The 25,734-nt window shown below is 40.6% G+C and overlaps 1 protein-coding gene across 1 annotated transcript in view; it reads right to left on the bottom strand.

Moving 5' to 3' along the window:
• Positions 1 to 25,734, bottom strand: part of MCM3AP (minichromosome maintenance complex component 3 associated protein) — an 87,985-nt gene that overhangs the window by 36,564 nt on the left and 25,687 nt on the right. The window contains exons 8-16 of the mRNA XM_015825506.1: positions 22,392 to 22,589; positions 21,516 to 21,784; positions 19,886 to 20,048; positions 16,117 to 16,277; positions 15,117 to 15,358; positions 8,431 to 8,603; positions 7,090 to 7,190; positions 1,890 to 2,021; positions 1,100 to 1,213 (exon numbers count right to left, since the gene is read on the bottom strand). Of these exons, the coding sequence (XP_015680992.1) occupies positions 1,100 to 1,213; positions 1,890 to 2,021; positions 7,090 to 7,190; positions 8,431 to 8,603; positions 15,117 to 15,358; positions 16,117 to 16,277; positions 19,886 to 20,048; positions 21,516 to 21,784; positions 22,392 to 22,589 (1,553 nt within the window). The remainder of the gene's footprint in view (positions 1 to 1,099; positions 1,214 to 1,889; positions 2,022 to 7,089; positions 7,191 to 8,430; positions 8,604 to 15,116; positions 15,359 to 16,116; positions 16,278 to 19,885; positions 20,049 to 21,515; positions 21,785 to 22,391; positions 22,590 to 25,734) is intronic.

Raw genomic sequence — 25,734 nt, 5'->3', positions numbered from 1 at the left:
ATTTTCTGAGATTGTGGATTTGGGGTTTTCATGAGCTGTAAGCCATAATCATCACAGTTATGACACATCACGGCTTGAACTATCTTGCTTTGCATGTAATGAGTCTATCTCATATATTAGGTTCACCTTTTAAGTTGCATTACTGAAATAAATGAACTTTTGCACGATATTCTAATTTTTCGAGTTTCACCTGTATCTCCTTATCTTCTTATGACTATAATTTTGTTGCTTGTATCTTACGATTTATAATGTCTTATTTAGTATCGTAGTATGACTTATGTTGTTTGCTTATTTAGTATCCTATGACTATCACTAAGTGTTGTATCTTATCATTTATCATGAATGTATTTTTATAATGATTGTGATCATGACTGATCACTTGTTGCTTGTATATAGAATGAGAGTTTATGCACTGGAGACAAATTCCTTCCTTGTGTGTCCAATCATACTTGGCCAATAAAGAATTGTATTCTATTCTGTTCTGTTCTGTTCCAAACAGTGCTGTGTGAGAAGAAAACAACTCAGAAAAGAACTCTTTCTCCTCCACAGTTTCCAATGCTCCCCACTTCTGAACAACTTGCAAGGGGAAACTGTTGAAATCAAGGCTGAGGCAATTTGAGCCAGATTCTCAGTTTCTTATAAATGGTTATAGTAACTATCTTTTATTTAAAAGCCTAAATCATTATGTTATTAAAGGCAGGGAAAGCCCTAAAGTTAAGAAAGATATTTCTTTATTTAGATGCTTACTTACTGAAAAGTAGCCTAAGATATCTAGAAAACAATACATAGTTCTGAGAAAAGAAATAAAAGTCCAATTAGCTGCTTGGAAACAGATATACATTTCATTTCTGGAGCCAGAGTATTAGAAACATCCACGATAAGAAGAAACATCCACGATAGATCGTAAAGTGGCAGTATACAGTGACAGCAAAAAATATGTTATTTATTCTAAAAAGAGTGTTTTTATTTGATCTTTCATAACAAAAAATCTATTGCAAGAAAATATGCATCTTTAATTATTTGTGGAACAATCATAATAAAACTAATAATGATAAAGATGTTACAATCGGCAAAGAAGACAGGCCTGCCACTTACGTACTTTAGCTCCTTAACTGAAATGTCTTGTATTTCTTGCTTTATTACTTCTACCATCAGCTCTGCGCCCAGCAACTTGCTTAACATTTGTGTCCTCTCTTCTTTTTCCCTTTTTTGCCTAAGATGGTGATGGAATGAAATCCAATCATTATGTGTTAGGAAAACTTCAGGTACTTAACTTACATAACAAAGTAAATATATAAATAGCTGCCTTAAAATATTAGTATTAAGTATAACTTATGGAAACATTACTAAGATACAAGTAATACTAAGAATGTTTTATTTAACTTACATCTTCTGGTTATGTTGTATTATTTATTAAATACATCTGTCTGTGTGTCTGTCTGTCCTGAGTTGGACCAAGAACCATCTGCATGCAATCTATTGCCCTACAGATATGTTAGTGGTGTTTAAATAATTCTCACACCATTGGAGCAATGTATAAGAGAGAACATAAGAGCATGCAATCTACTGTTACCATTAACAGCCAGATTTCCCAGAGTATGAAGGGGTTCTACATGTTAACTGACCTACATATGTATACATTGGCCAAATGAATAACTAGCAAGGTGCATGGTGAATAATTACTATGACAGATTCAGGCAAGCCTAACTATAGAGGTGCTCCCCCAAAAGTCTATTATGTATCATTGCATATATAATTGAATGAATCTCTCTCTCTATCATCACATCTGATTAGTTCAGAGAACACAATACTGCAATATATTGTACTACTGCAATTTGTACACACTGAAATTTTAAACTGTGTCAGAACAAATGTTATATAAAAGTTACTTCTCTTTTTCGGCCTGACGCTTTTCTTCTTCAAATCTTTCCCTTTCTTCATTTATTACAACAGATGCAATTTGCCTCAAAATTCCAGACATCACTTCTGTAATTAGTTCATTTATAGTAGCATCAGAGACCCTATAGAAGAAATAAAATTCACTGTGAAGCCTTAATTGACAGAACCAGCTGCACATTTCTAAATTTTCTAGAACTTCACCAGTTCCTCAAGATAGGTGTTTATTATTCACTTGCACAACCAGGTTACACGTATTAACACATCAATATGAAAATAAAATTTCATCTCCAAAATAAAAGTTAATTAAAAGAGCATAAACAACCCAAGTATTTTAAATAGTGTTGGTTTATCAGAAGAATCCTAGTCCTATTACTCACATAAGTAAAAAATACCCAGCACTGAAGCATCAGTGCAAATCTATGGCAATGCCTTCTCATCCTTACCTGCCACTCCATCCCAAGACCCTCAGCTTTACCCAATGCTGACTTTTCCTGCTCTGTCCCAATGTTTCACTGCTCCAGATGCTACTCTTTCAGCCTTCTCAAATTTCCCTCAGTTTTCTCTGCCTTTCTGCACTTCTCTGGTCTCTCCTCATCCCATTCCAAAATTCATTTTGCTTCCATCTATTCTCCTCTTTTCTTGTTCACGTACTTCTTTTCATCTTGCAAAAAAAAAAGTTCAACTTTTTAAAAGCTACAAATTTTGTGAGATATTTGCTTCTAAAATAATACATACTGTAAATCTTATTTCCCTAGTGGAGTGAATGAGAAACTGTTGGTTTATTATAGCTATGTATTAAATATATTGGTGTTTATGCATTATTGGGAAAATTTAAGACTAGTGACCCTGGAGTGTGATCTCTGGTTATAGACACACAGCTGCATACACTTTTTCCTACATGTTTTAGTAAGTTACATTCTTTTTCTATCTACCCAGAAGACTTCTAAGAATAAATTTTCCTGTTACACCCAAACATATAGACCAGTGAGTGTACTATATAAACCCAGAATCTCATTTGAATTAAAAAAAACCAAAGATAAGATCCGAACATCACAGTAAACATGACAAGCAACATTTTTCAATTTAAAAGAAAATTTGATATGACCTCAGGAACTTTTTAAAGGAGGAGTCTAATTTCAAAGTACTAGGGAAGGGGGAAAAAAGTAAAAACATCATTTTGATCAGATTTTGTATCTGCTGTATTAGAAAACACAGGACAGCATCTGACACAGACCAACTAATCACAGCACAAGTAAATATCAGTGCAGCATACAGAAGCATTCTGCCTAGGAAGGTGGAAAGATGAATGTCTCATGAAGCCTCATTCTGCCACACTGGAAAAATCAAAGCCTAAAAGTCTGAGGTCCAATCTGAGAAATGATGTTCCTATATGCAAAGTATGATTTTCAACATATGCAGACCCCTAGAACTAAGAATATAATATGTATTGGTAAAAAAAACTGCTGAAAAGAAGCTAATGGAAAATATGAATGTAAATAAAATATGGGCAGTTATCCTTACGAGGATAAAATGAGGATAGCAGACTTCTTTTGTTATGATCATTTACATTGTTTTTTATCTATTTTATTGTAAGCTGCCCTATGTGGCTATATAAGAAAAATAAATAAATAAATATACTATTGTATTTAAGCCATAATCTATCTTTTATCAGCCAAAAAACTGCTGCATCATCTTGTCATTTGGCTGGTTATAATAAAAGAATATCAGTGTTAATTTATCTTTCTTGGCCTATGGCAGAACGGGTGAAAAAGCTTTTCTATGCAGAGAAAGATTTTACACATTCCTATAGGTGGTTTTTGTTAATCTGAAATCTATTATAGAAAATATTTATTTAACAGATTTGTATGGTTTCCAAACTTAAACCACAACTTTGGACGGCTCACAAGGACAATAAAACCATGATACCATAAAACCCATAAAATTATAGCTTCCTTTAGCATTCTTTCTTGAACCTTCTGTCAGACAAGTATGGGAAGAGTTGTGCTGAAGCTGCAAAAGCCTTACAGATAATATAGAAACCCTGTTGAAAGAAGACTGAATATCTGAGGGATGAGTGACCCAAAAAGGCCTTCTTGAAATTCTAAAGCAATAAGCCCTTCCTATCTGACTACAAAATTTGGAAGATGAAGAAGTGAGAAGAAAAAGTGCTATAAAGAAAGAGAACAGATGTCAGTTTTAATGCCAAAAGGCCTCAAAAGTAACAAAAAAAATCAATTGAAAGATATTACCTTCTGATACTTCTATACCTTTCTTTAATAAAGGAGAGACTGATGCAGTACTGGTATGAATAAAAGTCAAAACTTAAATTTTCCTGGATGTTCAAATTAGCATTTGCAGATACTTCAAGTAATAGTTTAAATTTTAAATAAAAATAAAGATAATGATAAAGCATCAGACCAAAATAGTGGCATTTCTCATGTTATCTCTAAATATAGAGCTAAATTAGAAAAGTTATCCAATTTCAACCCTGGATCTTACCTGAATCTTCCCCAACCTGAGCATGTTCATCTCCTAGAATTCTTAATAAAAGCTATGATACGCACAGAATTTTGGGAGGTATAATGCACAAGCATGGAGCATGTCCACATTAGAGAAAATTGTATTAATTTAGAATGTTAGAATAGAGTTGGAAGGGACCTTGGAGGTCTTCTAGTCCAACCCCCTGCTCAAGCAGGAGAACTTATACCACGGGTCGGCAACCCGTGGCTCCAGAGCCGCATGCGGCTCTTTCAGCCATCTCCTACGGCTCCCTGTCCTCAGCCACCATGTGCAGTCTGAAAAAAAAAGTGGGACTAAAAAAGTTCAACCAAAGAAGTTGAACTTCTTTGGTTTGTGGGACTGCCCACAAACCTCTTTCCTTGTTCGTACTGCACGTGGTGGCCGGGAGGATTGCTGGAAAGGTGTCCCTGGTAAGGAGCTGCGGGTGGCTGGTCTCGGGGTGCCTCTTCCCTGCCTGGCGGGTCTCCCCTCGCCCTGCCGCCGCCTCTGTTAGTCGGGGGGGTCGCCGGTGGTCTTCCGGAGCTTCCCCTCTCCGCCTGCACCTTTCAATCGTCTCACGGGCAGCGGATTCCCCCGCGGTACCTGCCGGGCCCTTTACCCACTGCTGTGCGGTCCTCTTGGCCATCCTCCCGCTGCCGCCGGTCGCGCTGAGCGAAGCCGAAAAGGTGGCGAGTGGGCAGCCACGCCCCTTTGTTGTCCTGCCACTGCCCTCAGTGCTGCAGGACAAGGAGAACTTGGGCTGTGAGGGCGGCGGCGGGTCGGGACCCCACTTCCCTGCGGCGGCATTCCCAGTTGCTGGCGTGGCCGCCCATGGTGCACCCGCCCATGGGGCCCTCTTGCGACAGCGAAGTGGCTGAGGATGCGGCACGGGTGGTGGCTGGGCCGGGGGCGGCGGGGACTCCCGATGCTGCAGTGGCCGCCGGCGCTTCTGCCTCCCGTCCTGCTCCTTCCCGCCCCTTCGGCTGAGGATGTGGCGGGGGTGGCAGCTGGGCCACGCCGCCACCGCCGGAGCCACTGCCTCTCATCCTGCTCCCCCTCCCCGCCCGCCTGAGGACACGGCTGGGACGGCAGCAGCTGTTTCCTTGCCCTCCTTCTCCCCTTCTTCCTTCTGCTGCCCCCCGGGCAGCTCGGGCGGGTCCGGGACAAGAGGGGCACCCGGGGGGGCCAGCCTGGCCGGCGGAGGGGCTGGCAGGGGCCAGTCAAGCAGAGCAGCCGCAGCATTGTGGCCAGGGCCAGCGGCCCGCGCAGCACCAGCCCCTGGCGGTCACATCAGATGGGCGGAGGGCGAGACCGGGCAGCGCAGAGTCCTGGCTGGGGCAGCGGCGGCGGCTTCCTCGCCCTCCTCCTCCTTCTTCCTTCTGCTGCCAATGGGCAGCTTGGGCGGGTGCCGGGGCAAGAGGGGTGCCTGGGGGGGAGCAGCTAGGCCGGCGGAGGGGCTGGTAGCAGCTACATTGGATGGGCGGAGGGTGAGCCCGGGCAGCGCGGAGTCCCACCTGGGGTGGCGGCGGCAGCTTCCTCACCCTCCTCCTCCCCTTCTTCCTCCTGCTGACCCCCAGGCGGCAGTCCCGGCTGGGGCAGTGGCTGGTGCCAGCATCGCTCCCTGGGCAGCCGAGCCAGCCACGCGTCTCCCTGAGCCGGTCCGGCGGGGGTGGTGGCCGGCGGGGGCATCGCTCCCTGGACCGTCCCTGGGCAGCCGAGCCGGCCATGCGTCTCCCCGAGCCTGCTCATCTCCGCCAGCGGCGGCGCCATCTGGTGCTGTTTACACGGCCATTCGTCCACGTGACTGAGATAGGCAGCGCTGCCCCGCTCCGCTCTCGTTTCCCCAGACCAGAGTTGGGGCCGCCGCTGGAGATGAGCTTGAAGGAGAGGCTGCCTGCTCCCACCTCCTGCGGAGCACAACTGCTGCTTCCTCGCCCTCTCAGCGAAAGAACCCCAGAGAGGTGGAAGACGTCCTTTCTCCCACTTTCCGCTTCTCATCCTCTTTTTTCCGAGCACCCCTCCCAGAGTGAGCCAGAAGCCTCAACTCCAGCCTCCCGCAGCAGGCTGAGATAGGCGAACCCACAGCTCCTTCTCCCCATAGGCCTCCTCTTCCGCTCCCTGGGAACCTTTGCACCAAAAGGCGGAAAGATGAAAGTCCCAGAGAGGGAGAGCGTGGGTTGGGGGGAGTGCAGTCTTTTCCGAGGGGAGGAGAAGCCAGGACGGAGCTGGACGGGGGGGGGGGGGGGGGGGGGGGGGGGGGGGGGGGGGGGGGGGGGGGGGGGGGGGGGGGGGGGGGGGGGGGGGGGGGGGGGGGGGGGGGGGGGGGGGGAGAGCCGGTGCAAGTCTCGCCTTAGGCTCCACTCTTTAAATCAAGCCTCCTGTTCTGTGTGCATGTGCGTGCGTGCGCGCATGCGCACACGCAATATGCGGCTCCCAGTTTTTTCTTTTGTGAGGAAAACAGGTCCAAGTGGCTCTTTCAGTGTTTCAGCTTGCCGACCCCTGACCTATACCATCTCAAACAAATGATTGTCTAGCCTCTTTTTTAAAATCTCCAGTGATGGAGTGCCCACGATTTCTGGGGGTAAACTATTCCACTTATTATAGTATTCAGGATATGCCTACAATGACAAATGAGCAAACACCAACACCTGCTTCCAAAATATCATTAAAAACAATAATATTTATACATACCATATTGCCGTTTGTACATAGTCGGCTCCTACACTGCTGATTTCTTTGCATTCTTCTTCTAGTACCTCATACATAAGGTCTTTAGCTACCTCTAAAATGTGCTGAAATTAAGGAGTAAGAATTAGCCTTCAACACTTTTTAGCACATGCTTTGCAATATTTGTAAAACCAAAACAAATAAAACGGTACAGTATACGGTAGCACAATATTAAAACTCAAAACATTTGATGAAATAGAGAATTTAAAGCAATATTAAAACACAATAGGAGACCACTACTCAGTCTCTAAATATCAACATTCATATCAGGGTGGTGTAAAGACCTAGAAAGTTTGCCAGTTTCTATAGGAAAAACTGTAGTGAAACTCTCTGAATTAAAGAAAGGGTAAGTGAAAAGAAATGGAAAAGAGGGTTAAAACAGAAAACAGGGTTCTGCTTATGGAAACACATTTTTCAAGGGCTGGAAAACTGTTTTGTCTTCCAAGTATTCTACAGGGAAAACTTCTCCTGGTTTGAGGATCAGCTTGATTTAGTGGTTAGGAACCAAGCTAGAAACCGAGAAGCTGCGAATTCAAATTCCACCTTAGCCCATGAAAGCCAGCTGAGTAACTTTGGGCCAGTCATTGTCTCTCAGCCCAACCCACTTCACAGGCTTGTTCTGGTGAAAACAGGAGGAAGGTATATTAGATATGTTTGCTGCCTTATTTAAAAAAAAAATGAAGATAGGATGCAAGCAAACAAACAACTAAAATTATCCTTCCATTTGTTATCCCTATCAAACCCAGATCTCTAAGCAGTGGTGGGATTCAAATACCTGAACAACTGGTTCTCTGCGTGGACGCCACTTCCAGAGGTCCACTCACTTCCGGCGGTCCGTTCTGGGCCTTGTGAAAAAGGGCTAGGGCATCAACCGGTTCACCAAAGTCAATAAAAAATTAGCTACCGGTTCTACTGAACCAGTGCAAACCGGCTGAATCCCACCACTGCCTCTAAGGCAAGGATCAGAATCAAGTAATATAAAACCTTTCAGCTGAATGCAGAAGCTTTTCTCGCACTTATTCACTGGGAAGACTGGGAACAGGAAGGGCTACTGGCAAAGTTCCATAGGAGGAAGAAAGTACAAGTGCCAGGAGAAGCTGTACATTCTAAGGGATTGTATGCTCAGGTTTGAGGGCAAAAAGGTCATTTTCTCAATCACTAGTATTATTTTTTCACCGCAGTCCACCTTTATTTCTAACTGTGGCTCTCATATCAAAAATGCTTATGTTAAAACAAAAACAGAGATATAAAATTATTTTTTGAAAAAAAGGCATGATAATTTAAGAAATGTCAAATGCTTCTCACCATATCACTATATTCAGGCTGATGCTTTGGTGTGGGAGACAACGGTTGTGAAATGGGCTGAAAGATAGACTCTGCAGAGGAAGACACCAGTGCAGAGGGGAATGGTGGAAGTAAAAATGAAGATTGAGATTGAAGTGCTTCTATGTTTACATTTTCTTCTCCCATTCTTGGTTCTGTGGGCAAAAACAGGAAGTAAAAGCTATTCAGCAAGAGAAACAATCTTTTCATAACTTTTAAAAACATGTTTTTAAGGCAGGACAGACTTTTCCAGGATGGTTTCTAAAAACAAGAGTAAAGGTATGATTAAATGCAAAGGTTCAAATTCAATCTCTTTATTTTCAGAGGTTTTAGGGGAATTACCTCAGAAACCTGAAATATTTTTACCTCTAAAGAGACACTGTCTATAACAGAGAATACCCAGCCAGATGAATTAATACTCAGATTTGGTATGAATTATTTTCACATTAAGCATTTATGTTTAACAATTTAAATCAAAGAACAGTCATATGATAAAATAACTACACCCCATTGAATTTTTTGACAATTTCAAATTATTTCAAAATACAAATATTTGCTCTTCATTTCAGCAATATTGATAAAGGGGATATAAAATAACAAATATGTCTCTTTTATAGGTAGTCCTTGACTTACAACCACAGAATCTCAGTCATTGAGTGAAGCAGTTGTTAATCTCAAGTAGTCCATTGAAAGCCATTGTATAATTGCAATAAACATAAATGCAAATTTGCCTGTGGAAAAAGTAAGTATCCCTCCTACATTTATTACTACCTCAAATACCTACTATTAGAATCCAGTGCACCAGAACAGATGCAAATAATTAGAATATCGTTAGACAGGATCTGGGAGGGTGTTTAGTTTGATTTGCTCACTGTTTTTGATGTGAGTGATATCACCATCCTTAGCTCTCTGAGGTCGACACAAAAAAGTTTACAGATGACTATGTCTCTGGAAAGGGATTTAAAAAGATTGCCAAACAATTGGATATCAACCATTCCACTGTCCAGACAATCATCTACAAGAGAAGAAAGCTGCCAACTTGTCTAGCCCAGGCCACCCCCGCAAGTTCATGAATACCTAGGCAAAAGCCAGGATGGACTTAATTCTCACTAACAGAGATGCAATAATAGAAGATGTTGAAACTACAGGAACCTTGGGGGGGAGTGACCATGCAATATTGGAATTCAACATTATGCAAGCACAAGCAATAGAACACAGTCAAACTAGAGTCTTGGACTTTAAGAGAGCTAATTTCAACAACCTTAGAGAGAGCTTGGGAAGGATTCAATGGAGCTAAGGCTCAAAATGAACTAAGGCTTGCAACAAAAGTCAAAAATAACAAAAAAAGCTTTCAACATGTAAAAAACAAGAAAAAAAGTTAAGGAAATGATTGGTCCACTGGTGGGAAAAAGTGGCATGAAGGTGACAAGCAACAGGGAGAAAGCAGAACTACTCAACTCGTTTTTTGCCTCTGTATTTACACAAAAGGAAAAAAAAACAGTCCAACCTATCAAAAACAGTACTGTAAAAAACAGATTAGAAACAAAAGTTAAGATAGGTATGAAAATGGTAAGTGAGCACCTATCCACCCTAGACGAGCTCAAATCACCAGGACCAGATGGACTACACCCCAAGGTTCTGAAGGAACTAACAGATGTGATCTCAGAATCACTGAACTATATCTTTCAAAGATCCTGGAGCACTGGGGAACTACCAGAGTACTGGAAAAGAACTGATGTAGTCCCCATCTTCAAAAAAGGGGAAAAATGGATCCAGGAAATTACAGACCTATCAGCCTGACCTCAATACCTGGGAAGATTCTGGAAAAGATAATCAAGCAACGAATCAGCGAACACCTAGAGGCAAACAAAGTTATTACCAAAAGCCAACATGGCTTTGTCAAAAACAGATCATGCCAGACAAATCTTATTGCATTCTTTGACCAGGTGACAAAATTAGTGGACCAGAGGAATGCTGTGGATATAATTTACTTGGACTTCAGTAAGGCATTTGACAAAGTAGACCACAACCTACTACTTGATAAGACGGAAAAATGTGGGTTAGACAAGATCTCCACAAGATGGATTCGTAGCTAGCTGACCAGCCGTACTCAGCATGTAGTCTTCAATGGAACTGCATCTACATGGAGGGAAGTGTGTAGTGGGGTGCCCCAGGGCTCTGTTCTGGGTCCAGTGCTCTTCAACATCTTCATCAATGATTTGGATGAGGGGACAGATGGGGTAGGGTTCAGGGGTGGGATTGGTATAGGGATAAGCACAGAAGGGGGTCAATATAGGTAATAAGGGATTCAGGATGGGGTTCAAGAATAGGGTTAAAGACAGGGGTGGGTACAACAGGGGGATTACCCCCAATAACAATCCAAGCTTTAGCAAACAAACTATCATCTGGGTACAAATATTCAGTGGGATTAATTAATCTATAAAGATAGCAAAAAATAACAAAAATAATTATGGTTATAAAACATATCAATTAAAGTAAACATCAATCATCTTAATAAATTTCACATTCATTTCTCGCTATCGTTTTTCTAGCCATTGATAAATTTTTCCCATGTTTTAAAATAAACTGAATCTTCTTTCTCTTTAATCTCTAATCTATCCATTTCAGCACATTCCAAAATTTTTCTAATTATAATCTCATCAGACGGTGCATTTTCATTTTTCCAATATTGGGCAAATGCTATTCTCGCCGCTGTCAAGATATGTAATATTAAATAGTTGTTCTCTTTCCCATTGTTAGGTCCTAGTATTCCTAACAAAAACAGTTCTGGTTTAAATTCTATCTGTATTTTAGTCATCTTTTCCAGCCATGAATGATATGATAATAAGTGCCTGGTTTTTGTTTATTTCCAGCAATTATTCGAGACATTTTTAAACATTTTCGCTAGTTTTACTGGTGTCATATGCCATCTATAAAACATTTTATATAAATTTTCTTTATATGGAACTGCTTTAGTCAGTTTAATGTTCCTATCCCATAACTTTTGCCAAGCATCTAATTCTATAGAGTATCCAAATTTTGTTGCCCAAACTATCATTGTCTCTTTTACCTGTTCTTCTTCCATCTTCAGACTTAACAAGAATCTATAAAGTTTCTTAATCAAATTTTCATCTGTTTTCAAAAGTATTTGATCAAGTTCTGTCTGTTCTTTATAAAATCCCATTGTCTTTAAGTCTTTCTCATAACTTGTTTGAATTTGTAAATTAGGCCACCAAGATATATTAATGCCTTGTTGTTGTAAGTCTTGCCTGTATTTAAGCTTTCCGTCTTTGTCCAAAATGTCTTTATATGTAACAAGTTTATCGTAATTGATTAAATTTGGGTAAGCAAAGGCTTCCATTGTTGAGAGCCATTCTGATATTTTAATGTAAATTTTTTGTTTTATTCTCTCCCATTCTAAAAGCAGTGCATTCCTTACAGCATGATTTTGAAAATATCTATGTATTTTATTTTTTCCATACCACAGAAAGGCATGCCAACCTAGTTGTAAGTCATGCCCCTCTAGGTAAAGGAGTCTTTTATTTCTCAGTGTTATCGATTCTTTAATCCATGGCAAGATAGCTGCTTGATAATAAAGTCTCCAGTCCAGGAGTCCAAATCCTCCACTATCTTTAGCTTCTTGTAACATTTTGGCTTTAATTCGTGCTTTTTTCCCTTGCCATATGAATCTTAATATTATTGTATTTAAATCATCAAAAAACGTCTTTCCCAATTTTACAGGAATTGTTTGGAATAAAAAGAGTAATTTCGGTAGAATACTCATCTTCACCATCGCTATTCTTGGGTATGTCTAGTTTAATGAAGAGAAGGATGAGGGGTGACATGATAGCAGTGTTCCACTATCTCAGGGGCTGCCACATAGAAGAGGGAATCAAGCTATTCTCCAAAGCGCCTGAAGGCAGGACAAGAAGCAACGTACGGATAAAATTATGGTGGAATCTACAGCAAGTTTTTAAAAGAAGAATTTTTTTTTTGCCTCAGTTGTTTCTCCTAGGTATCACACATAATTTGGATGTAAAAGAAACGAATTTGATGTTGTATTGTTTAACTGCTGCCCGTTTGCTGATAGCTCAAAACTGGAAGAGTAAAATTTTACCTACAATAGAGGACTGGAGACTNGGGGGGGGGGGGGGGGGGTTAATTGTGATGTATTTGTGATGTGTTTTTTTCATATGTTGAAAACAATAAAAAAAAAATTTTGAAAAAAAAAAAAAAGAAGCAACGTACGGAAACTAACCAAAGAGAGAAGCAACCTAGAACTAAGGAGAAATTTCCTGATAATTAGAACAATTAATCAGTGGAACAACCTGCCTCCAGAAGCTGTGAATGCTCCAACACTGGAAGTTTTTAAGAAGAGACTAGACAGCCATTTGTCTGAAATGGTATAAGGTTTCCTGCCTGAGCAGGGGGTTAGACTAGATGACCTCCAAGGTCCCTTCCAACGAAGAAGGAGGAGGAGGAGGAAGAGTAGTAGTAGTAGTAGTAGTAGTAGTAGTAGTAGTACAGAACAACATACTGTGGACAGATGCGGCAAAGACATAGTATTTGCCTACAGCAGTGGTTCTCAACCTTTTTAATGCCGCGACCCCCCAACCGGTCGTAAGTCGAGGACTAAACCGGTCGTAAGTTGAGGGCTGAACCGGTCATAAGTCGAGGACTACCCAACTGGTCGTAAGTTGAGGACTTTCCCTGCCCGGGAGTGTTGCGCATGCTTGGTTCCGCCCCCTGCGCTGGCCGAGGCATAGCTGGCAAGCGGCAGAGACGGAGCAGGCCGACCACCAGCTGGCCCAGCTCAAGGGAGGTAAGGCACCCGCCGGAAAAGGGGAAAAAAATGGCGGACAGCCTTGCTTGGCGACCCCCGTGAAATAGTCGATCAACCCCAAATGGGGTCGCGACCCATAGGTTGAGAACCGCTGGCCTACAGAATGGCGAAAACCAAAGACAGAATTTTACCTGATGCCATAATGGCATAAATATTATAGTTTGGGTCTACTGTGCTGCAACAGGGCTTGGGCAACACACTATGAATTCTTTGTTGTACTAGAGCAGGGGTCTTCAAACTTGGCCTTTTATGACTTGTGGACTTCAACTCCTAGAATTCCTCAGCCAGGCATGCTGGCTGAGGAATTCTGGGAGTTGAAGTCCACAAGTCATAAAAGGGCCAAGTTTGAAGACCCCTGTACTAGAGAGTGCTTGAGGATAATGTGAGACTAATCTATCGGAATAAAGCTCAAAATAAAATAGACCTTACAACATGACAATGACTCCCCAACAATCCAGCACATCCAACCAAGGAATGATTGAAAAAAAAATATGGAGGACTTTGGAATGGCCATGTCAATGCCCAAATCTAAATCCCAGTGAAATGTTGTGGGGTGATATGAAATGGGCTATGAAATCAAACCGCAAAAATTCTGCATGGAGGACAATGTACAAGTTCCTCCTAATCAGTGTAAAAGGCTGATATAAAGTTACAAGATATGGCTACACAAGATTGTTTCTGCCAAAGGAGATAATACCAGATATTCAAACCAGGGGAATAATTACTTTTTCCACACAGGGCTATCTGTTGATTTTTTGTTGTTGTATAAATGACTGAAAAGTTAATTTTTATAGTTTTGTTCAATTACATTATCTTTATATGTTGTTTGAATGAAATTATTGATACGTCTACATGTTAAAAAAGGAAAAAAACTTTACATGGGGTGTACTTATTTTTTCTCATTTTATCCAGAGATAATATATTTTTGTATTCACTGGCTGTTTTACAGTTACTTTCATTAGATTTAATACGTACAATTTATGCTAATTTATTAAAAGTCATTTATGGAGCATTGGGAGAAAAAAAACACAAATTTAATGCAGTAGGAAACAATCTTCCTTCCAGAACAGATACAACAGTTCTGTTTATTGATATTTAAAGGAATGCATTTCTTTTAAAATCACCTGTAATTAAGATACTTCTCTAAAAACAATATTATTTCAAAAAGACAGGGATTAGATCTAAGGCAGCAAGAGATGAGAAAAAGTATATCACTGTCCAGAATTCTCTTTTTCTCATCCTGTTAATAATTCATAACATGAAACATTGATCAAAGATTTCTATCAGAAATTTTCTTCTGCTAGGAATACTTTTAGATGACCTTAAACATTCTATCTGTCTACTGGTTCTATAGTACATAATAATAATTTATCATTGAGAGATTATTAGTATGTGAAACACTTTAACATTAAAAATGTGGTAATTATATAATTATACTTCTAAACCTGCATTCTTTCAAAGGATAGGACCAAGTCAAAGCATTGAACTAAGAAAGAACTGGACCTTTCTTAAGATGAGTTAGCAGCAATTCCATACAAATTATTACAACCTTGATGAAAAAATGCCATGCAAGAGCTTGGGACCTCCTTCTACATTAATTCAACTTGCTTTCTACAAATAAAGAATATATCATTTCGATCAGATGAATTGCAAAAACATTAAAAATAATCACTGTAACAAGACTTTGTTGTATTTAATATTAAAGTTTCAGAGTGATGAAATATCTATATTAAATGCAAACTATGGCAAGCTAGTATATTTTTTATAATAGGTTCTAGGAAACAATCATATTTCCTATTGTCATTTTGTGACTGTAGTTTCTTACCTATTATATCAACACTGACTTTCTGAAGATTGCTGGCTGAATCCACTACTGAATTCTCTCCCGTGTATTTGTTCTGAGCATTAAAACTACACAAAGGTACATGAGGAGTCATGTGCTGTAGAGGCCCCCCACTGACAATTTCTCCAACAAGCAGAATGAGCTTCTGCCCAACAAACAGTGATTTCTTTGGCTTGGGCAAGCTTTCTGGTTCCAAAAAGGCAGACCGATTCAACTCCACAGAACTGTGTAGAGAGTTAGGTACAGAACAAGATTATAATGAATTATTTCACAAGGTTTTTTTCAAAACACATTTATAATAAATCATAATAGTGTCTTAATTCATCTCTCCTTTGATGTGACATTTGGGGCAATGAATTAATATGAATCCCATTTAAAAACACAAAAGCCCTGGCACAAACTGTTGCACTGTCCAAATATAGTATATTAAGTATATTATATTTGTAGAAATTATGTATATGAACAATAAAAAACAGCTCTTTGTACAGTTATTTTAGGTCGGTTTAAAAAAACATCTGTGAAAGTGCTTTCCAATAAAAACCTAGGGCCCAGTGGACTTGGCACTTGATGGCAGGTTATAGAAATCAAATAAATAAATCAGCAGATTCTGTCAGATATCAGGTTTATCACAACATTTTTACTATTGTATTGTCCAATCATCTGTCAAAGACCAGCTCAAACAGTTACAACATCTGGGATCTTGAATCATGGTCTATTCAGGCAGATGATACCAAAAAGATCGATACTAATATTTTATTATACAAGAGGACCATGTGGCCAATATTAAAAATTAAACTAGAACATGTTTCTGTGCATTACTATATAATGCATAAAACTGAAACAATAATTTAAATTGGTCTTTGGAAATTACAGGTAGTCCTCAATTCATAACCATAATGGAGCCTGCCCATTACTGTTGGAACTGTGATATGTGATAACCTCATTTAAACTGCCCATCCTGTAATGCAAAACAACCACTTACCCTTCAGACACCACCAAGCCATAATAACTTATAAAATCAGTTGCTTCTTCAAGGTTTCTAAACAGCAACATGCGAATTATATTCTCCAGTGGAAAGATAGTGGATCTCTGATAGTTCACAGTATAAGCAAAATTGAGACACTTTAGAGCATCTTTACGAATCTGAAAAATATTTTAAAAGATATTAACATCTTTACTACTTTATAATATTCTATTACATAATCATAACATTAAAAGTATCTTATGGTCTCTGTCAAGTATCATTTTTGGGGGGTGGAGTTGAATGTTTCATGCACAGCTACAATGGATTTGGAAGTTGTATTGTATGGCCATAAGTCACACTGCATGGACCTTTTCGGAGAAAATTAAAGCTGTACAAATATTAGAAAAATCATATTTAACAATAAAGGTTTCCTTGGCCACAAATATGCTTGGAAAATTATCAATGACAACTTTTATCTGAGTTTATGAACTTTTTCTTTAAAAAAGAGCTGTTGAGAAGGTATAAGTAAATCCTAAATGACCAAGCTTACATCAGTACGCATACTCCCCTTTACATTTACAATTTCCTCCCGTGGAATTTAGAAATTTACTTTAAAGTCCTCTAGTTTATGCAAAAGATAAAGAAGTCTATATTACTGGTTCTAAAGTATCTCTGCAATGCTCTGAATATTGGAAGCTCAAGAATACATTGAAAGGTATTCATGTCCTCACTGCTTGTAATATGCTTGTAGGTTTCTTGATGTGATTTTTTTAAATGTTTTATTGATTTTTAACAATTACAATCTTTAGTGCTTAGTAAACATCATGTTGTCTGGGTTCACATATTTAACATTAACTTCTTAAATGTAAATCTGTTCAGTACTGCACAATCCAGTGTTTTTTCCCTGATCCTTTCTTCCCCATATTTTTTCAATTTTCCTCTCATTAGTTACAATTCTTGCTAATGTTGATGCAAACAAAGTTAAATATAAACATCCTCATCATATTTTACTAATATTATACAAATAACAATAATATCAATTCATAAATCAATATCCTGTTTTTGTGCTCTTGTTAAAGTTTGATTTCTCAACAATATTTGAAATATCTTTGTGAGTTATGATTTTCTCAATATTAATTACATTTATATAGCTAAGAATTTTATTCATACCAACCATTCTCTTATTTTTATATTCCCCATATCAAAAAAAGAAAGAAAATGCTATTTTAATTCTAAATCATATCTCTCATTATAAAAGTCTAATTATGTCTAATGGTCATCTGTTCTTTTAATCATATTCAAACAGATATTTAATCATATAATGCCCCCTCTAATAGGTCAAATCTTCTGTTTTTTAAGTCTAACTCTCACTTTCTTTCTTTGCCAAGTAGTTTTCCAGGCCAAGGCAATTAAATCGCCCAGGAATTTTCTTTCTATTTTTGTAAAGGTTGCTTGGCATGAGGAAGACAATTTGGATAGGGTCTTTTGGGGGGGGGAATTCCGCCCATTTATATTCCTTAAGCAACTCCCACTTTCCTTCTCCCTCAATTTCTCTTTTCATTTTTTGTCTTCCAAGTTGTGACATTTTCCAACAGCTCTAAATTCCATTTTATAAAATCTTCTTATCATCAGGTATATTTTGCAGACCTAAGGGATAAAGCGCCTTTTCCATTTTTATCGTTATGACTAAATCTTGCAGTATTTTATTTGTATATGGTAGTTTATATTTCCCTTCTTTTATTCTTCTGTCTCTGGGTCAATTTCCTCTGCTTCACCTTCTCATTTCTGGTTTATTTGTCCATACTTTGTAGCCATTGTCTGGGAATTTTCTAATTGTAGATTTAATTTGGAGAATTGCTCATTTATATTATCTAAATTGTTTTTAGTCTCATTATGGTTTCTTTCTGTGTCCTCTTTGTGTGCGATAATTGTTTGGTGAATTAGTTGAAGCATAGAGTATATTTCCTTCTGAAAGGTGTTTATTTTTTCTTGAGGCATCATTCCTGGAGATCCTTGATTAGCCTGGGTGGGGGCTTCAAATGGAGGTGCAAGGTATATTTTCTTACCACTTTTAGGTGTAAGAAACAAAACATCCATTTTGTTTTCCCCCTCCAGATAATCTGTCAAAACCTTCATGTTCTCCAAATACAAGTCTTGTCTGGTATCACCAATCTTAATAAGAGTAGAACAAAGTTTCATCTAGTTTTCTGATCTTTATCTGTAGCCTTTTAATCCAATAGGTTCCAGAATATAGGTCCAGTCCTAAAAGCAATATTTTGTAGTGATCCTTTGTCTCAGGTGTCCAAGAATTGTCGGTCAGGCAAGGTTGTAATCTACAATGTTCAAAGTGTTCAAAATGTTCAACCACCCTGAAAACAGTTCAAAAGTCTCTCCCAGCCAGACGTAGTCAAAAGTCATTTTTTTCTTTCTCTCCCAATAGTTATTGAAATTAGCAGTCTAAGCTCAATAGATGTTTATAATCCAAGGTCAGGGTGATAAGTATTCCAAAATATTTTCCTTTATTGCCAGCGGTTCTCCATTAAGCTAGGAGTCACCAAGCAGCCAGGAAATTAGTTGTAGTGCTATACTAAAATCCACCACTAGATGTCATTCAAAATCCATTTTCCACACTTAAAACAAAGGGTTGATTTCTTATATTTTACCTCAAATGTTTTTTTTTCCAAAGAGAAAATCTTAACAATTATCTCAGTTCTCAAATTTATCCAAACTGTAGCTTTATGTTACTTCCACTTCAGTATTTCTGTCCGTCCCCCCAAAAGAAATTAAAACGCCGCTTCTATCCCCTTCCTTCTCACGTTGGAGGTTTTTAGCCTCTTGGGAGCCTTTCCCAGAAAATTCAGTTGTAAAATAGTAAAGAAACGATCAATATTCTCACCCAGTTCCAAACATACTGTTTACGATCTGCTAATTGCTGCTTTTCTTCTTCGGTTGTCAGTGGCTAATGGCTGGCCACAGGAATGTAGTCAATCTTCCCCTGCCGGTTTGGAGGGCTTTCCTCAGATCAAACAGAAAGACCACTGTCTCTCCATGATCAACAAAGTACCCCTCCTTCTTCATCGCCTTATCGGGGTGACTTTAGGCCCTTTTAGAGCCCCCAGCAGGGAAAAATCGGGCACCGAAGGCAGACCCTTGCCTTCAAGCGTTCGTCTCGCCACGACGCCAAACCGGAAATCCTTGATGTGATGTTTTAAAGCTGTGGTTCCCAACCTTTTCTATACCCTGCATCCCTGATATATCCTCAAACCCCTTACAAAAGTTCAAAATGAATTATGCATATACACTATAATTTTGCACTCCCTGGAATATCGTCTCGCACCCCCAGGGGGTGCAAGCGCCCCCGGTTGGAAACCCATTTTAAAGAATAGCTCAGTACTAACTCATAAAACTATGTCTACAGTTATCCTTGAAAAACACCAACCATGGAATCATATCTGATGTTCTGAAACTAGCATCAGTGGAGAAGACTACTTTTAAAACCAAAGTCAATCACTGCCCACCAATGGAAATACTTGGTCTACTACCCTGCTTAGGTCTGTAATAAAATTCACATGCTTAAAAAACTAAGTGGGAAATCATTACTATATCAGCATTATCAGGATTTTATCTGTTTTGCAAAAGGCAAATTAATTATCCGTCAGGATGCATTGGAAATTTAAATAGTCTGATATAAGAATACAGAAGTTGTCTGTTATGCAATGTAATGTAATACAAAAAAACTTTTGTACTGCATAATATTATAAACATTAAAATGGCTGTTATTTCTTACCTGATTGAAATAGCAATGAAGTAAGCATGCATTCAGATAAGATGCTGTTTGAACAAGTTTGAAAAATTTGACAAAATTATTGCTGTTTAATGCAGCAAAAGCTTGAACTGCAAATCTAACTTCAGGGGAGTTTCGGACAGATGGACGAAATTGTTGCACTTCTCTGTTGAGATAAAGATTGAAAAGAGCTCACTTACTTTTTTATTCACAATGGACGTTATCTGCATGGAACAGGTGCATTAAAAGAAGTTGCGAAAACACTGGGATAGTTGAGCTTGAAATTCATACAGAATTATGCATTTAAATTTAAAACTGCCACAATATATTTGAAATGTTTATTCCAGTATCTAAATACTTTATTTTAAAATATATGCATTATTAATGACAGACGGATAGCTATATTAATGTACTAAACAAAAACAATGGCTGGACTAATTATTTTTAATTCAAGGTGCTATGAATCAGTGATCTGATCCTCAGATAACACTAACTCACACCACAGCAAGCCAAAAGAAATCACATTACAGCTAAGTAAAACATGTGAATAAATTTACAATTATTATCATTATTAAAGTAGTCTTTAGACCAGAATCTATTTCATGATAGTTTTCCCTGGCCTGCAAATAAAAACAGATATGGATAGATATAAGGATTTGATCAAACAATCAGAAGACACAGTAATGAAGTCAATATAAAACAATGAAAACAATCTCTTGCACCTCTCAACTTTTAGGTCAACTTACCATCTTTTAAATCAATATTATGACAGTAATCAACTTTTTCATGAGTCTGATGAAGGAAGTTGATGTTGATGAAAGTGCATGTCATAATTAATCTATTAATGTTTAAGGTGCTTCAACTCTTTGCTTTTGAACTAGTTAACTTAGAACTGTTTTATTCTGGTTTCAAGAGCATATTTTTGCAAAAAGCCTTCTCAGTAAATTTATGAAATGTATGAACTATTCAACCTTACTTTTAAGTACTTCTCTTTATTATAAAAGAGAAATGAACTCTTGGGGACAAATTATTATCAATGTCTATCTACTGAGAAAAAACCTACTACGTGGACAATTTAATACTGCTGAACAGAAGCAGCTATCCTGTTCATTTCAAAAACAGGATATAATTTGTCATTAGCAGCCAGCAAGAAACACTGTCTGGCTAGATGATAATTTAAAAGAACTAATGATAGATGGATGGTTTTGTCATTGGCAGTGTTAGATGATGATAAAGCTTTGGTCTCTTCTAATTTTGCACTATGAAAATCTGGAACAAGTTCAAAGGATGTCCAAAGATCCTTTGAATATGACCCACAGAACTCTTATAAATGTTCCCATGAAATTGTAATAATTAATATATTATCCAATGATATTTTAATCAATTTAAAATAATAAATATTTTAAACTGCATTTTTGCTCTTACCTACTACTGTTCTACTTCTTAATCCTGGCTTGTCTTATCTTTTGGAATGCAAATCCTACTCAAAAATCACTGAACACCCCATCATATAATTACACTTCTCTATATTAAAAGCGATTACATCTTATCGTTTTGAATTCATGAACAATGCACTCAAATGTTTGCAGTGGAAAAAAGTTAAATCAATGTTGTAAAACATTTAAAAAGTCACCTGAGAATATCCCCCTTGTTGAGGTTCAGGAGGACATTGTATCCCCTAAATTCTGCTTCACCCTTGCAGTAAATACCCTTATTTGCAAGGTCCTGATACATCTCCTTCAGGCTCTGGAGACATTTAGTCATGTTTTCGTTGTTAATCTTTGCATCAAATGATGACATGGGTTCTTCACACAAATGATGGGAGCAGTGAATATGAAAACGGGCACATTTTTCAATCAAGGAAACAGTCAGAGGAGAACAGAGATGTTGTTGAGTTATATCCTATCCAAACATAAAAAGGCAAAATGTTAGAACAACAAAATTCAACAAAATAAAACTCATCAAAATCTACTTACAAACTTGATGTGGCTATTCTTAATTAAATATTTCTATAAATCTCAATTAATGCTTTATATAATGCAACTGAAAGTATTCCAAACACCTCCTGATCCCAACCCAAGAAGTGTGCAGTTAATAGGGATCACTTTTTCATTGGTGGAACAGCAGAAGATGAAAAGGTGATGCAGATTAACCAATAATTCCAGGTCCAAGAGGAAGTGGAAGTGTAAAAAAAACAGAGACAAACAAGAAATCAAGCAGCATAAATAGAATTAATGTTCAAAGACAGCAAAAGAGACAGAGAAAGATCGAACCTCAATACCTTCCATATGACTGTAAGCCGCCCAGAGTTACCCTGAAGTTAGATGGGCAGCTTATAAATTTTATAAATAAACAAGCAAGGAAGCAAGCAAACAAATAAATAAATAAGTTTGAGAACAGGTAAGCATTATCTTGCTATCTCCACAATGTCCCTCTTCCTTGCCTCACCTTTTATTTCCTTCAGTCTTACCCTTCTATTTGTATTTATTCTGTTTTTTTTAATGGTTACCTTTCTTATCCCTCGGGTTCTGTTCCAGACAAAATCATACCACTCCCTGTAGTTCCCTTCTCCTTTGTCCATGATATGAGATATTAAATAGTCCATAGTCATGCTTAATACTTCCGAAGGCCTCAGTTCATGTGGTAAAGGTTCTTCCTGATCTGCAGAAGACCTACTATACTCTTTTATTGCTGCTGCATGGTCAACCTCAAAGAAAGAAAAACATTTGCTCAGTAAAATTCTGGATTGAAGTTTATATCCCACTTTTTCTTCAGCAATCCAAGGTAGCTTAAATCAGGGCTTTTCAACCTTTTCACCCATTGTACCACCTTTTAGGATAAGGCAATATCCGAGTACCACCAGTCGCCCAGCAAGGTGTCAAAAACTTGATGACCCCCCAAAAAAGGAAAAAAATGATAAAGTACAGGTAGTCCTCGACTTACAACAATTCACTTAGTGACTGTTCAAAGTTACAACGGCACTGAAAAAAGTGACTTATAACCATTTTTCACTTATGACTGTTGCAGCATCCCCAGGGTCATGTGATCACCTTTTGCAACTTTTTGACAAATGAAGTCAATGGCCAGGGGGGCGTGGTCAGCTCATCACTCAGGTTGCAGGATACCTGTGGGGGGTGCGGGCGGGGATGTGGGGGGATCCGTGGAGGGGGTGGGACAGGCATGGGAGCCTTCCCTCCCTCCCTCTCTCCCTCCCATTGTCCCTTCCTTCCTTCCTTCCTTTCTTCCTTCCCTCCCTCTTTGTCTCTTCCTCCTTCTCTCCCTCCCTTCCATTGTCCCTCCCACATTGTCCTTTCCTTCCTTTCCTTCCTGCCCTTTGTCCCTTCCTTCCTTCCCTCCCTCCCTTCCATTATTCCTTCCTTCTCTTTCCTTCCTTTTTTCCTTCCCTCCCTGTCTCTTCCTCCTTCCCTCCCTCCCATTGTCCCTCCCTCATTGTCCTTTCCTTCCTTCCTTCTTTGTCCCTTTCTTCCTTCCCTCCCTCCCTTCGTCCCTCCCTCCCTCATTGTCCCTTCCTCCCTTCCTTCCTTCCTTCCTTCCTTCCTTCCTTCCCTTTGTCCCTTCCTCCCTTCCCTCCCTTCCATTGTTCCTTCCTTCCTTCCTTTCCTCTCTCATTGTCCCTTACTTCCCTCCCTCTTTGTCCCTTCCTTCCTCACCCCCTTGTGCCCAGGAAGGGACAAGGGGAGGGGGACAGGCTGCCAACATGGCTGGTGGCTGTGCTGCCGGTGGCCATGGCGACATGCCAAAACTGCCTGTGCACGCGCAGAGGCAGAGGCAGAGGCAGAGGCAGAGGAGAGCTCTGCCCAGCTCACTTGCTCGTGCTTCACTGGAAAACATGCCGCTTGCTAATTTAGCAGAAGCGCCAGGATCAGCGCCGGGCTACAGCTGATTCGCGCTTCTGCTAAATTAGCGGCATGTTTTCCAGCAAAGCGCGAGCAAGTGAGCTGGGCAGGAGCCCAGGAGATCAGCTACAACTGATCTGTGCTTCTGGGCTGCTCTGCAGAAGCGCGGATCAGCTGTAGCTACGCGCCCCGATCCTGGGCTCCTGCCCAGCTCACTTGCTCGTGCTTCGCTGGAAAACATGCCGCTTGCTAATTTAGCAGAAGCGCCAGGATCAACGCCGGGCTACAACTGATTCGCGCTTCTGCTAAATTAGCAAGCGGCATGTTTTCCAGCAAAGCGTGAGCAAGTGAGCTGGGAAGGAGCCCAAGAGAGCAGCTACAGCTGATCTGCGCTTCTGGGCTGCTCTGCAGAAGCACGGATCAGCTGTAGCTGCGAGCCCCGATGCTAGGCTCTTGCCCAGCTCGCTTGCACGAGCAAGAGGGCAGAGGCGCGGAATCGGTGTTTCTGAGCACACGCCGATTCGCGCCCCTTCATTCTTCTGAATGAAGAATTTTAGGGGGTGTTGAAAGCGAGACAGACTTAGGGCTGTATTAAGGACCATAGATGTAAGGAAAGTGGAAGGGAGGCGAATTCGGGGTGGAGCAGAAAACACGGGGGGAAGGCGTTAGGAAATAAGCACCAAGGTATATGGTGCCTTGCAAGGGATTCCCGAGTGTTCCGCAATTGTTTTTCCTCTCTCCTCTGCGCGAGAAAAATTTTTGCGGCGTAAATCTGAAACCAGATTTACTGTGAGGTGGCGCAGGAGGTCCTTGGGAGAGGCGAGGACAAGCTTTGCATTTCCTCTCTCCCAATCCCCTTCCTCTTCTTCACCCCCTTCCCCGGCCTGGCTTCGATCTTAGCTCGCGGCTCCGTGGCTTTTCTTTGCCTAGCCTAGCCAAGCTTTTTTCCGCCCGCCCCGTTCCCAGGAGTGCCGAGGAGGTACGGCAGAAACACGTGAAGGTGAGAAGTAAAAAACAAAACAAATGCGGAGTTCCAGCCAGCAGAAGCTTGGCAGCCCGGCTGCCGAGAAACAGGAGAGCACAAAGCCGAGGAGAAGAAGGTGGCGGTTTCCTCCCAAAGGGGGCTCCTTTTCTTTACCCCTTCCCCTGGGTTTGTGGGGGAGTTTCTTGTCTCCGACGCTGACAGGTGCTCCTTCGAGCCCGCCACGAGCTTTCTTGCCACCTTTGCTTCTCCCGCTTTCGTGAGGATTGTGGCGCCCTTGGGAAGCTGATCATGCTTTGAACCTTAGGAGAGGAGGAGTCCCTTCCTCCTTCACTCCCTCTCTCCCTGTCAAGCCCCCGTGGGCTCGACGTGAACGGGAGGGGGGAGGGGTCAAGGACGTGTGGGGCAGCAAAGGAGACCAGCGGCCGGCGCCGTTCTACCTGGCAGCATGGGTATCGGCTCCGTGGGCGTCCCGACCAACAGCTGAGCGGCTCCGACTTCTGGCCGCCGAACAGCTGAGTCCTCGGGCGGGAGACAACGTGAGGGCCCTGAGGGTATCGCAAGCTCGCGGGGGGGGAGGAAAAGAAGATGGAAGACAGTGAGGCCGCAACAGAGAGAAGGGGGAAAAGGAGGGGCGGTTGTGATGTTGGCGCTCAGGGCCGCGACATGAGCGGTCTTAAACCCCTTCCTGCGGTCTCAAACCCATTCCTGCTGAGGGAGTGGACGGCTCTGTCTCCTATCAGGCTAGCGCTTGTTGTGAAGTAAGAAGAGAGAGGGGAAGGGTGATACGGATCCCGCTGACCTGTGTGCATGAGAGGCCGTACGGGTCTGGATGGGGAGGAACAGACTCAGACTCAACCCTTCCAAGACCGAGTGGCTGTGGTTGCCGGCGCCTCGGCATAGTCAGCTGATTCCATCGCTGTCTATAGGGGGCGAAATTTTGGCCCCCTCAGAGAGGGCACGCAACTTGGGTGTCCTCCTGGATCCACGGCTGACACTGGAAGACCATTTGT

The sequence above is a fragment of the Protobothrops mucrosquamatus genome, unplaced genomic scaffold, assembly GCF_001527695.2.
Source record: "Protobothrops mucrosquamatus isolate PMUCROS unplaced genomic scaffold, P.Mucros_1.0 scaffold_199, whole genome shotgun sequence".
Taxonomy (NCBI): domain Eukaryota; kingdom Metazoa; phylum Chordata; class Lepidosauria; order Squamata; family Viperidae; genus Protobothrops; species Protobothrops mucrosquamatus.
This window is presented reverse-complemented; position numbering and strand designations above follow the sequence as displayed.